This window comes from Lampris incognitus, chromosome 21 (assembly GCF_029633865.1).
Source record: "Lampris incognitus isolate fLamInc1 chromosome 21, fLamInc1.hap2, whole genome shotgun sequence".
Taxonomy (NCBI): Eukaryota; Metazoa; Chordata; class Actinopteri; order Lampriformes; family Lampridae; genus Lampris; species Lampris incognitus.
Genome location: NC_079231.1, coordinates 15822987 through 15837661, shown reverse-complemented (window position 1 = coordinate 15837661; position 14675 = coordinate 15822987). Strand labels below are relative to the sequence as shown.

At 46.7% G+C, this 14675-nt stretch overlaps 1 protein-coding gene across 1 annotated transcript in view; it reads left to right on the top strand.

Moving 5' to 3' along the window:
- mcf2la (mcf.2 cell line derived transforming sequence-like a) overlaps positions 1–14675 on the top strand; it is an 86442-nt gene that overhangs the window by 43428 nt on the left and 28339 nt on the right. The window contains 2 exon segments of the mRNA XM_056301432.1: positions 201–315; positions 4428–4518. Coding sequence (XP_056157407.1) covers positions 201–315; positions 4428–4518 — 206 coding nt within the window.

Below are 14675 nucleotides of genomic sequence, written 5' to 3'. Positions count from 1 at the left end.
GTTTTCCCTTCCATATTTTCTTTATTTTATCCATTTTGAATTTAATCCATTTGTAAATTATGTGTCTTACTAAGGTCATTACCCACCTTCACCATCTCTAGAAGACAGCCAGACCCCCCAACCCCCCCCCCCCAGATCATCATTATTTTAATGAACTTTGACCTTTCAATGATCTCTTCCTGACCTGTTGTGCTTCCCAGGGGGCCGTGGGGAAAATGGCAGCCCCATTATAATCTTCCCAGAATTCCCTGCTTTTGGCGAGCTGGAGGAGGAGGAGTTTCAGAATGTCCTTAACTACCTAACCAGCATTTCCAGGTTAGTCTTACACACACACACACACACACACACACACACACACACACACACACACACACACACTCACTCACACAGAGTAACATCCAAATGTGCGCTCACACTTAAGTTTTATTCTAACCTTACAAAGACTTTGTTGCTGCACACAAACTGCATGCACAAGTTAAGCAATGCATCTCCATCAGTTAAGGGATGAATTTATAAAGCCTCCAGTCTTTTTTTTATATAATATTAATACTCTATAGTTAGACTGTGGTGGAACACTATACATCTTTCAGGGTTTTAATAAAGCGGCTGTTTGACCTGACCTGATCAGCATTATATATTGATATTATGAAAGAGTGCTTGTGATGTCCTAGCATGGCTGCTTCCCGTTGTTTGCCTAGGCACCCTACTTTCCCAAGGCTGGTAGAATTCTGCAGAGCTCATGAATGGGAACCCCCCCCCCCCTTGTCATTATAAAACACACACACATATTCATATTCATACACTTATTAATGGAGTGGTTGCAATTTTCAGGGCAAAACATACAAACCTTAATGCACATCTGCATACACGTGAATCAGCTTTTCCACACATCCTGAAAATCCTGGAAGATGTAGAAATTTATATACATGTATATACAGTTGTCCTGGAAATACTATTGAGATCATGGAAATTTGTAATGTTAGGTTATAAAATCTTATTTCTACCCGCTGTGATAGCATATTTTTAGCCAGTAACATGTCAGTGAAGTTTTGGCAGTATGCTCAGTGACGTGCAAAACAGTTCATAGTGCATTTAGAGACTTGGTGGGGCTTCCAGTTATACTCAGTATCGAAAAATGTCTTTCCATGAGCAACGGCTGTCATGTATATCCAAGCAAAAGTCCTGGAAAAAATGTCCTGGAGAATCTTTTCTCCAGATTGGGGGGGGGAAACCTGTGAAAACGTTCTTGAATGTGCTGACAGGCGAGAGCAAAACTCAGAACCGTTACTCATCTACTCGTCCAATCCATTCACAGCACAGGCTGTACATGCATGTCATCATGTATCCTCATGTTATTCTTCAGGATTTTTGCATGCAAGTCTGTTTTTGATGGAACTCACGCTCGCACGTACTCTGTAGTCACATAAGCCAGGCCTTTAGGATGTGTTGTGTAATGCGTCGTGAAACCATTAGATGGCAGCAAAGTGCTAAACGTTCAGACTGGCTTTGTCCCAGTTGGCTCAATGTACTGCATGAAGATACAAGGGCAGTGTCACGGCCACAATGAAAGGATGAAATCCAGAGCGATGGGAGGAGAGAACAAGGACGGACAGAAGCCACAAAAGGGACTCAAAGAAAAGGGAAATTGATTTTAGAAGGAAAAAGACGAGATGAAAAGGGGAACAATGACGCATAAATTGGTTTAGAGATGGTAGAGATGGGGCAGACCTGCCTCAAAATAAAAGGCTCTGGCATGGCGGCCGTGTGGATAGCATCGAACTTTTCATTTCGTTTTGTTTATTTTATTTAACTGACTTAACTTTTCGATGGATGCCTTATGCCGGCATTATTTGTTGGTGATTTTTTTTCTAGTGCTGCTAGCCCAGCAATCTTTTGTTACGAAATAAACTTTCTCAAATTTATATATATTTTTTGTCTGCTTAATTGCTCAATTTCACACACAATTTCTGTATTCTGTACTTGTCATAGGATAAAGGAGTTTAGGGTGTCAAAAGATTGCCCCAGTAACATTATCTATCTAGCTATCTATCTGTGGATCTATGTAACAGAAAGGTGTGCCTATACCTTTCCGTCCTCGTCTCTCTCTGTAGGAACATGAAGGGTGTGGTTTTAGGTTGGATTAGCTCGGGTTCATGTGATAACCGAGAACCTGTCAGGGAAGAGATGGACAAAACATACATCTTTTTTCTTCTTTCCTTTCCCATTTCTCTCTCTCTCTCTCTCTCTCTCTCTCTCTCTCTCTCTCTCTCTCTCTCTCTCTCTCTCTCTCTCTCTCTCTCTCTCTCCAGTTTTGATTTGATTTGGGGTTCTGAGATGGAGGCTGAACTCTGGGCACATGTTAATGTAAAGGAGTGACCTTGTTTGTTTGTTTGCAATTGAAAAAAAAAAGATGTGCAATTGTCAGTTAGTTTATAGTTAAACAAAGCTGTTGTAAATTCAATTCAAAATTCTCTCTCTCTCTCTCTCTCCTCTCCTTTTTCCAATTCCCCTCTCTCCCTCTGTATTTTATTGCTGCTTTACTGTTGAGCGCTGGGCTTCTCGTACATGCACACACACACATGCACATAATTGAGGAGATTGAAGGAGAGGAGAGGAGCAGGGGAGGGGTGTGTTAACAATGGTTTGTGCTTTTGTATGTATTATCATTGTGTGTGTGTGTGTGTGTGTGTGTGTGTGTGTGTGTGTGTGTGTGTGTGTGTGTGTGTGTGTGTGTCAGTATCATGGCGGTGCTTCTGTGTATCTGGATATTGCAGCCCACCAGCTGAAGGGTGGGGGGCTAGGGGGTGAACGTTTTAGGTCCCACCCCTTTTCTCCCCACCAGCCTTTCACAACAAGTCTCCCGGCAAATGCCAATCAACGCTCCTCGTGGCTCCGATTGGCTGCAGGAGGAACATTAGATGCAGGGTTCAGATTTAATTGGCTGGGGGTTGGAAGCGGGGAGATGAGGAGGAGGGGAGAAGAAGAGAAGGAGAGAGCGAGAGAGAGAGATGCTCTTTAAAGACGTGCGCGGTCACCTCTCTGCATCTGAGCTACGAGCAGATGAGTGCAGTCAGTCAAACACATTTTAGAAACCAAAGGAATGGAGTTATGAAGATGACATCTTTGGATGGAGGAGGAAACATATCACTCAGAAACATGGAGAACTGCCGGATGATAACAATGGAATATTGAGGAGATTTTTTTTTCTGCAACAGTGAAGACTTGGGGATTTTCTCAGCATGGTGGTTTGAATGGTATTTCCGATGGAAGCGAATTAAGGATTTTCATTCGCAGCTTTCACTGGGTAGTACAGAGCATTATATTTTTCCCCTATATATGTGTGTGTGTCTGTGTACACATTAGTGTGTGTGTGTGTGTATGTGTGTTCGTGTATGGGAAAATATTGATGCCCAGATGAACTGCCTTGGCGGTATTCTAATGGTGTCCTTACAAAGTGTATATGTGTGTCTGTTTGTGTGTCCTGTGTTGCAACCCGCTGCTGTTCACCGCCAATATGGGGGTTTTATGACGGGGGCAGTTAAAATCGGTGCGCTCGTGTGTTGGGAGTCATCCACCTAATGATGTCGATTTGTATGGCGGGCTCTCTGTTGGACTGCGAGGTGACAACACGGGGCCTCTTGTGGGAACGCTGGGCATAAACAAACACACACACACATCTACACACAACCTCACACTTACTCTCACATATACACGGTGGTGCCTATGGAGTGAATGGATAATGAATGATTTTTTTTTAAATTCTTACAAGTGTACACACACTCGCACAACACGCATACATTCAGCCATGGCTGCCATTGTAATCAGAGGGTTGCATGTAGAAAAACTGATGATACATACTGATTGTGCACACAGATGTCTGCAAATGCACAGATATACTCACACACACACACACACACACACAGTCACACAATGTTGGTACTACTGTACTTGTGGAGGGTATACCGTTGGTTGATGCTCTCTAACCCGAAGCTTTACATGCAACCGCTTACCCCAGCAGCTAACCCACAAATCAGGTATCTCCGCTTGCTAGGACCAAGAAAGATTTGTTCACGTTGCCTCTTCATCCGTGTTGCGACACCTGCGATGGTTTGTGCACCTTTTTGGATAGTGTTATCAAGAGTTGTGGATGAACCATGTGACTATTTGTGGAAGTAAACAACTTCCTGTGTGTCTGCCAGGCTGACGTGTCACTGCTCATTGTGTTGCCAAAATGAATTCTGTGTCAGGAGGCCTGTGGCGTTGTCAAACCCCTTCTCAAGATCTGAACCGTTTGGAGAATTCAACACTAAACTGCTACTCACACGTGTGCGCACACACACACACACACACACACACACACACACACACACACACATGTAGATGGACACAGTCAATCACCATGACGTTAACAGTTTGTCTCCTTGCAGCGTTGCCTCGACAGGAGTGGGATTCATCCTGGTCATCGACAGACGGCTGGACCGATGGGCCGCTGTCAAGGCTACCCTTCTCCGCATCGCAGTAAGACCTTGTGTGTGTGTGTGTGTGTGTGTGTGTGTGTGTGTGTGTGTGTGTGTGTGTGTGTGTGTGCGTGCGTGCGTGCGTGCGTGCGTGCTTGCCAGAATAAGAAACAGAAGCATAACAAAACTCACAAGTGTGTACTGGAGTTAATCTTATGTTGAATAACCTGAGGCCTGTGGCATCCGGGTGGCGTGGCGGTCTATTCCGTTGCCTACCAACACGGGGATTGCCGGTTCGAATCTCCATGTTACCTCCGGCTTGGTCGAGCGTCCCTACAGACACAACTGGCCGTGTCTGCAGGTGGGAAGACGGCTGTGGGTATGTATCCTGGTTGCTGCACTAGCGCCTCCTGTGGTCGGTCGGAGCGCCTGTTCCAGGGGGGAGGGGGAACTGGCGGGGGAATAGCGTGATCCTCCCATGTGCTACGTCCCCCTGGTGAAACTCCTTACTGTCAGGTGAAAAGAAGCGGCTGGCGACGCTACATGTATCAGAGGAGGCATGTAGTAGTCTGCAGCCCCCCCCCCCCCCCCGGATTCGGCAGAGGGGGTGGAGCAGGGACCGGGACGGCTCGGAAGAGTGGGGGGGGGGGTAGAAAAGGGGGGGGGGGGTCCAAAAAATAAATAACGTGAGGCCTAAGAAGTAGCTACTGTGGATGTGTGTGTGTGTGTGTGTGTGTGCAGGTGTAATCATCAGCCTTATGTGTGGGCTGAATGAAATAATTTGTCAGCAGCACAGTATGCTGGTATCAGGTGCTGTGTAGGTGTGTGAGAGTGTGTGGCATTGTGTAAGAATATGGATATATAAAACAGAATCATGCTGTTCACACACACACACAGTTTGCTGGATGCAGGGATTTGTGGACGTGTGTGTCTCGGCAGTCATTGTGGTTTTGTTATTTCTGATGAGTGTTGCAGGAGTGAGGGGTGTGTGTGGGGGGGGTATTAGGAGGAATATCAATAGCTATGTGGTGTTAGAGAGCATGATGTGTGAGCGTGGAACAGATCTAGAAAATCATCTGTGTGTGTGTGTGTGTGTGTGTGTGTGATTGATTGATTTATCAGTTGTTGTTTGGCTTCTTTTGTTGTTCAGTACTGGTAGGTGGTGAAAGTACTGGGGCATAAATGAGTTAAAAATAAAGTTGGAGCAGATGGTGGAATGCCATGCTGTTGTGTGTGTGTGTGTGTGTGTCTGTGTCTGTGTCTGTGTGTGTTGAATAATATTGTGTTGGAAATAGCTTTAGTGACCTGCAACTATGTGTTTGTGTAGTCCCTCAACAGACTTCCTGGTTGTGTGTGTGTGTGTGTGTGTGTGTGTGTGTGTGTGTGTTTGTTTGTATTGGCATGACTGTATCATTAGCCTACTAGCTTATTTCCTTGGCTGTGTGAGATTTTCTCTATTCTGGAGGATTAGCTGCTATTCGCATGAAAAGGTAAAAAAAAAAAGACTGAAAATGTGAGCAGGAGCCGTGTCGGAGACCTGAAACACAACATCAAGTCCTTCAGGTGTCCTAAAAAGCTGCACCCGAGCCAAGTTATGGGAACAGAATGGTGGGACAGAGTCTCCCTCTTCCCTGCACATTGCTTGTGACAGGTCCCCCTCTGAGAAGCCAGCGCCTTTAAAAAGACTTTCCCGCTGGCCACATCTCTCTTTTTATCACCGTCTGCCAGAGAGGAGAGGGGTGAAGGAGGGATGAGGAGGGAGAGAAATTACAGAGAGATACGTACAATTGATTGTTTTCTGCAGTATCTCTTTTGGGGAAGTTCCCGGGACCAGTGGCGGAGACTCTGTGACCCTGGTGCCTGACGACTGCCTGTATTGTGGGTTTGTTCTGATGTTGTGAAGGACTTTGCAAACGACTCGTTATCAAACCGCCGGTGCCAGCTCTGCTCCGTATTTCACACCGAGTCTGACTAGGATTTTTTTTTCTTTTTCTGAAGACTGTGCCAAACACCGTCTTTCCACGATGCCAACGCCGAGACCAAGCTGTTGTTCCAGCGTGTCTGTTGTGATTTGCATGTGCTCTTGGGCGACAGAACAAGGGAGTTGAACTCGAATCACATGAAACTGTTTCTGTCGTTTTATAGAGAGCGTCCTTCAAAGAAAAAAGGCTTTATTTTACAAGGCAAAACCACAAAGGGGGGTAATAACAGCTATCGGGGTGATGGTTGCGTCATTTTAGGATGAGTGGATGGAGATGGGTGATGCTGCCTTCAGATTGCTGACGGGCTCAAAGGCATCCTGGGGAAAAAAACAACATTCACAGAAATTTCTCTCACACACGGGCCGAGATGGCCACTTGCTTTTTCAGTAAAGTGTGTTAAGATTTTTCACTTTGGAGTGGAAACAAACTGTATATCAGTTTTCACACTGCATCCTCAAGTCCCCTTCGGTGGCCGGTGATGCCCTATACCCCCTGCACAGCCAGGGCTGATCGAGTACATAGCATCACATTTCAACATGGTGTGCAAGACTCCTCTCTTGTCTGTAAAGATCGCTGCTTTAACTCGTTCTCACCGTTTGAATCCGGCTTTGTTTGCTGGCCCTGTCGAATCACTACCGAGAAACACGGCTAACCAGCCGTGCCAACTTCGGGGCCGGAGCTTTTTTTTTTTTCCATGGCCCCGGACATCTGTTGGGATGATGCTCATCCCGTGTTGCACCGTTTAACCCTTTGATTTATGCAGATGTATGCTAATCTATGGTAATTGGACACAGATAAACATGGAGCATAATGGTTTTTCCATTGGGTTGTCCAAGAATCTGGTCCCAAAGTGACTGTAGCTCATTTTTCGATGCCTTGCTTTAGTAATTGAACCTGCAATCTGAACACTTACACACGCACACACACACAGATTCAGAAACACAGACATACACACATCTGCATGCTTAAACACCCTCCTCTTCCAAGCCTTCATCGTCTACAGTGCTTGGGCAGAAATCTGCAGAATTTAGAGTTAGATGTACAGAGCGCTCACGCGAAGGAGAGAGAGAGGTGTTGAGTGTGTGGGAGCATGGCTGTTTTGTTTTCTCTCTCTCTTGCTCGCTCTCTCACTGCTGCATCCATTGCTCCACATCTTTTTCTTTCTCAACTTTTGCATCATTTCTCTCCTCTAGTGGTCTATCCCTTCACGGCACTTTTATTACAGGAATTGAATAGCTAAGAATCCATCCCTCCATTATCTGAACCCCTTATCCTGTTCTCAGGGTTGCAGGGATGCTGGAGCCTATCCCAGCAGTCATTGGGCAGCAGGCGGGGAGACGCTCTAGACAGGCCGCCAGGCCATCACAGAGCCAATACACACACACACTTTCACACCTAGGGACAATTTAGTACGGCCGATTCACCTGACCTACATGTCTTTGGACTGTGGGAGGAGACCGGAGCACCCGGAGGAAACCCACACAGACACAGGGAGAACATGCAAACTCCACACAGAGGACGCCTTGGGACGACCCCCAAGGTTGGACTACTCCGGGGCTCGAACCCAGGACCTTCGTGCTTGTGAGGCGACCATGCTAACCACTGCGCCAGCATGCCGCATAGCTAAGAATACATGTGTATTTCATTTCTCTAAGGTGTGTGTGTGTGTCAGATTATTTCCCTATGGTTGTGTCAGGAAGAGCATCCGACGTAAAATTTTGCCAGATCATTATGCGGATTGACAAGACCATACCGGATCGGTCAAGGCCTGAGTTAACAACGGCCGCCATCGGTGCTGTGTCTTCACAGGGTACTGATGGAAACTATCAGATCTGCTGTGGCGCCCCCTGGGAAACAGGGAACAAGTCGAAAGAAGAAGAGAGTGTCCTTGATGCTCTACTTGCCTAGTCCTCCAGCCAATGGCAGAGGGCCTTACTGGAGACTGAGGGTTGTTTCATTTCTTTCCCCTCTGAGATGCACAGTACTTAACAGGGCAGTTCAATGTCATCGCCTGGCTTTTTTTTTTTTTTTTTTCAGAAAAGACAGAAAAAATGAGGAGTGGACGGCATCGTCACGGGTAGCCAGAGACGAGTATATGACATATCCCTAAGGAGAATTGAGGAGATCACGGCATTTACATATAGAGGGAAACGTTAGCAGTAGTTCAGGGCTCAGGGGGAGACGATAAGCCTTCGTCCCTGGTTTGGCTCGCATGGCTTCAATGGCTGCAGTGCAGAATGTATTTGCATTTTATGCTGCTTCATAATCACTGTCGCCTTAGCTCCTTACAGTTTCACGGAGTGTTTTGTGTAGAAATGTGTTCTAGAAAACAGTTCTTGAGGCGCTCCTCACCAAGCTTAAATCAATGTCATTTCAAAGCATGTACACAAGATATGACATAACAATCCTCATGACCTACTTCAGACCGAGCATTCATAGTGGGGCAGAATTCACACAAGAGGCAGATCGACCTTGTCGGACGAAAACCACGTCCGCAAATTTGGCAATTTTCTTTTAGCTTTGTTACCCTCTGAACACCTTAATGTTGCTCGACAACTGGAACTGCTCGACAAAGCCTGTGAAATTGCAATGGCTGGTTGCAAAGTGGCGAAATTGGAGACGTGAAATGACGCCGTCATGGACGTAGCGGCACATTGTGGAGACAGCATCACTCACCCAGTTAGTCTAACTTAAACCAGCTGTTAGATGTCTTGACGCATGCTCAATAATCCAGGTTGGGAAGTATCAAGAGAGTTGAATCAGTTCATCTGGACACACCGTTTATTGAGAGAAACCTTTCATCGCTCATCTAAGTGACCTCTTCAGTCTCAACTGACTGCAGGTATCCCCACCCTTATAAACAATACAGTGGCGTAATGACCGAAACCATGATCGGTTTCATATGCAAACAGGTGTGACCATTAACTAGAGTTACAATGGCCATGTGTACTATTCACAGAGGGTTGGGGAATAGTTGCAGTCATGGCATTGTAAGATGGTGACAGATGTACTCTTAGCCCCCCCCCCCCCCCCCCCGTTTCAGGGATGGTCGTTCCCTCTTCACATAGATGGCCTCTTTGACTCCCCGTTCAAACCAGTGGCCACTGGCCTGTAGATGGGTGGAGTCCTGGCCTGATGCGTTAGTTCTCCTGTGTTGTGCCAGCGTCTGTTTGGTTTCCCCGATGTACAAGTCACAGCAATCCTCCTGGCACTTAACAGCAGTTGGTCCACCCCGATCCTTGGGGTGGACCAACTTCTGGTGCAGTGTGTTTTGGGGTTTGAACGCAACTGAGACGCGGTGTTTGGAAAATCTGCGTCTCAGCTTTTCCGACACTCCCGCCACATACGGAATCACCACTGGTTTATGCTTAGACAGCTGTTGTCCTTCTGCGCTCTTCGATTGGCTGGTGCACTGTGATGAAATGTTCCTACCAATAAACATGGTGTCCAGATGAATTCAACTCCTTTTTTTTTTTTGTGGACTTTTTGCCCCTTTTTCTCCCGAATTGTACTTGGCCAATTACCCCACTCTTCCAAGCCGTCCCAGTCACTGCTCCACCCCCTCTGCCGATCCGGGGAGGGCTGCAGACTACCACATGCCTCCTCCGATACATGTGGAGTCACCAGCCACTTCTTTTCACCTGACAGTGAGGAGTTTCGCCAGGGGGATGTAGCATGTGGGAGCATCATGCTATTCCCCCCAGTTCCCCCTCCCCCCCTGAACAGGTGCACTGACTAACCAGAGGAGGCGCTAGTGCAGCGACCAGGACAAATACCCACATCTGGCTTCCCACCTGCAGACACGGCCAATTGTGTCTGTAGGGGCGCCCGACCAAGCAGGAGGTAACACGGGGATTTGAACTGGCGATCCCCATGTTGGTAGGCAGCGGAATGGACCGCCATGCCACCCGGACACCCCCCCACTTCAACTTTCTGATACAGCTGTTAGGTGGTTGAGCCTGTCTGCTGGCAGTTATTGTGATTTACAAGTGGACGCCTTCCCTCACTGATGTTTAATTGAAATTGGTCAACAGCGCCTCCCGAAAGTTTGGCAATGCCTGCCGGCATCTTGAACCCCCCCCCCCCCATCTACACTAATGATTTAATGAACTTGTCAGTTGATCAGCATTAAATCGCCCCTATGGGGGGAAAAAAATCAAATCACAGCCCGCATCACTATCACCTACCTCCTGCCTCGTCCCTCCTGTCTAAATGAATATGAGACACTCTGATCAGCAGTAAAATTTTATTCTGATCCTTATTTATTCATGCTTCTCGTTTGGGTGTGAACCTAGTCGTGTCTGCGTTTGTGTGCGTGTGTGTGTGTGTGTGATGCAGGGCCATTGATAAGGCCAAGACCTCTCTGTATTTATCGTTTTTTTAACGGCCAGGGACCGAGACACTGGAAGTAAATAATCACCTTTGGGTGTGTGGCAAAATATTTCATGTAGTGTGCAGTGCATCATCAGCAGATTTACTGGGATGGATGAAGGAACTAAACACACAACTCCGGGCGGGTCAGCAGGTTAGTTCTAATATAAATGCGATTTATCCAGTCCTGTATGAGGTGAGGTTAGATATAGCGCTGTTATTGTGAATTACAGTTGCGGTTTTACATCACTTCGGCTTAGTTTTCACTGCCCCCAGGGAAATGAATGTGGGTAGTTATTATACCCCTGGTACCTCCCCAAATCCTCCTAACATGGAGGCTGTTTTCTGGTCTGTGAACCTATATCTTAAAACCAAGGAAAACTTACCAGATAAGTTAGATAATAGAGCCAAGGAAATCATATAGGAACGACAAGCTTTGAGGTATGGGTCTTAACAGCCTTCAGGGAAAAGGTTTAAAACCCACCGACCAGTTCGATGTAATGTTTAGTGTTGTTGGTTAGTGGGCAAACACACAGAACCGGTATGGGTGGGTGGTCATTTATGCTGATGGACCGGTGTAACACCCCGATATCTTCCAGTCTGCGATGTGTGTTGTAAAGCTGATGGACCAGTGTAACACACCGAAATCTTCCGGTCTGTGATGTGTGTTGTAAAGCTGATGGACCGGTGTAACACACCGATATCTTCCAGTCTGTGATGTGTGTTGTAAAGCTGATGGACCGGTGTAACACACCGATATCTTCCGGTCTGTGATGTGTGTTGTAAAGCTGATGGACCGGTGTAACACACCGATATCTTCCGGTCTGTGATGTGTGTTGTAAAGCTGATGGACCGGTGTAACACACCGATATCTTCCAGTCTGTGATGTGTGTTGTAAAGCTGATGGACCGGTGTAACACCCCGATATCTTCCGGTCTGTGATGTGTGTTGTAAAGCTGATGGACCGGTGTAACACACCGATATCTTCCGGTCTGTGATGTGTGTTGTAAAGCTGATGGACCGGTGTAACACACCGATATCTTCCGGTCTGTGATGTGTGTTGTAAAGCTGATGGACCGGTGTAACACACCGATATCTTCCGGTCTGTGATGTGTGTTGTAAAGCTGATGGACCGGTGTAACACACCGATATCTTCCGGTCTGTGATGTGTGTTGTAAAGCTGATGGACCGGTGTAACACACCGATATCTTCCAGTCTGTGATGTGTGTTGTAAAGCTGATGGACCGGTGTAACACCCCGATATCTTCCGGTCTGTGATGTGTGTTGTAAAGCTGATGGACCGGTGTAACACACCGATATCTTCCGGTCTGTGATGTGTGTTGTAAAGCTGATGGACCGGTGTAACACACCGATATCTTCCGGTCTGTGATGTGTGTTGTAAAGCTGATGGACCGGTGTAACACACCGATATCTTCCGGTCTGTGATGTGTGTTGTAAAGCTGATGGACCGGTGTAACACACCGATATCTTCCGGTCTGTGATGTGTGTTGTAAAGCTGATGGACCGGTGTAACACACCGATATCTTCCGGTCTGTGATGTGTGTTGTAAAGCTGATGGACCGGTGTAACACACCGATATCTTCCAGTCTGTGATGTGTGTTGTAAAGCTCACAGTTAGAGATGGATGAGAACCTGCACCACATGCGGCTTATTTCAGGTGAAGGGGCTTCAGACTGGATGTCATGTGGTACTGCAGAGGCCCGAGAGCATACGTCACTGCCAGAGATCTCTTTCTGCAGGGGGAGATTGGTGCCTCTCGCTCTCTCTCGCTTTCTCTCTCCCACACACACACACACACACACACACACACACACCCCTCACTCTCATTTGCAGTCCCACTTGCATTTCCTCCCTCTCCATCCCCCCTTCCCCGTTTTCCAAGAGGATGGTTGCCATGGTAACCCCCAGGCAGGCATTGATGGTGTGTGTGTGTATGTGTGTGTGTGTGTGTGTGTGTTTGAGGATGAGCATAACAAAGTCCTTTTGTGTGTGTGTGTGTGTGTGTGTGTGTGTGTGTGTGTGTGTTTGAGGGTCTTTCTCTAGGCCGAGGTAGTTGTGTTTTTATGAAGGTAATGGAAATGCAGTGTGTTAAGTGTCTAGCAGCAGTTACAGTATGGAGAGCCTCGTTTTAATGGGATGTTGCAGAAACTGTGGGGTGTCATTGTGGTTTTTATTCGTCCCTCTCTAGTGATCTCCCTGTTATTTGTATGGTGGTCATCTTTGCGCGAAGAACGTCTTTTTTTTTTTTGGGAGTCGGGGGTTCTGGAACGTACCTGACGGCAGTTTTGTACTTCAGCTAATGCAGCGGTTAAAGTCAAAACTTTCCAACCCGGGGGAAAAACAATCATCCTGAGGGTTTAAAATGTTTTTGGTCACGTTTTAACATCATCATGGCTGATCTGGTTATGTATCTGACCAAAATGCTTGTGTGGAAATGGATGTAATGATTTTGTGGCGGCTATTAAAGCAAGGCTGGCGTGGCATGGTTGACTTCATCACATTTGCTGTAAACTGTCAGATGTTTTAGTTGGCGAACCGACCCGGCGAGGTAACACGAGTCCAAGCTGTCTGGATTTGTTGGTGTTTAGTCTCGTCTGTTGTCGTTTTACTGTGTCAGGCTTTTTTTCCCCTTCTTCTTCAGACAGATTTTATTTATGACAGCCTCTGAATCTCATAGCCATAACACATCCTAAGATACTGCTCTCTCTCTCTCTCGCTCTCTTTCTCACTCTTGCTCTCTCATTCTCTCTCTCTTGCTCTCTTTCTCACTCTTGCGCTTTCATTCTCTCTTTCTCTCTTTCTCACTCTTGCTCTCTCATTCTCTCTCTCTTGCTCTCTTTCTCACTCTTGCTCTCTCATTCTCTCTCTCTTGCTGTCTTTCTCTCTCATTCTCTCTCTTGTTCTCCTCTCTTGCTCTCTTTCGCTCTCTCTCTCATTCTCTCGCTCTCTCTCTTTCTCGTTTGTGGATGCATGCACATGCTCCTCTATATATCACTCTCTCTCGTTCTCTCTCTCTCTTGCTCTTTCTCTCTCATTCTCTCTCTTGTTCTCCTCTCTTGCTCTCTTTCGCTCTCTCTCTCTCATTCTCTCGCTCTCTCTCTTTCTCGTGTTTGTGGATGCATGCACATGCTCCTCTATATATCACTCTCTCTCATTCTCTCTCTCTCTCTCTCTTGCTCTCTTTCTCTCTCTCATTCTCTCTCTCTCTCTCTCTCTCTCTCTCTCTCTCTCTCTCTCTCTCTCTCTCGTGTGTTTGTGGATGCATGCACGTGCTCCTCTATATCGATTTATTGTCCCTAACAGGGCAGTTCGACTCCCTTGGCGTCTCCATAATAAAAGAGCCATAATCAGTTTGGCCTGATGGCTGAAATGGCCTCTCTGACTGTTGTGTGTTTTAAATCTGATGCTCTGCTTTTAACCCATCACGGTGGAGGTGGGAAGAAAACACCGCAAGATTGGTGGCCAGCTGCTCAAGCCTAATGTGCCGTTAGAGCGCTGGCTATTTTTAAATGTGGGCACTGTGGGATGGAGACCCACGTGGCTCTTTTGCATTGGGTTTTGGTTCCGGAATGAGCAGGGCGGCCTGGTGGGTCGTGAGGTGAACCCAGCTCTGTCATGTTGTCTTCAGTTGTCATTGAGGATGACTCTTAATGCCTTCATGGTCCATCACAGTTGACACTCACTTCTCTTGTGAAATATGGATGTATGTCTCAGTTTGATGTGCAAAGAAACATGTGTGGCTGTGTCAGATGTAATATTGTGATTTAATGTTTTACTTCCTAGTTTAGTTCCTAGTACTTCCTAGCCACCGGTGTACTGTATTAAAGGCTGATGTAATGTGAGA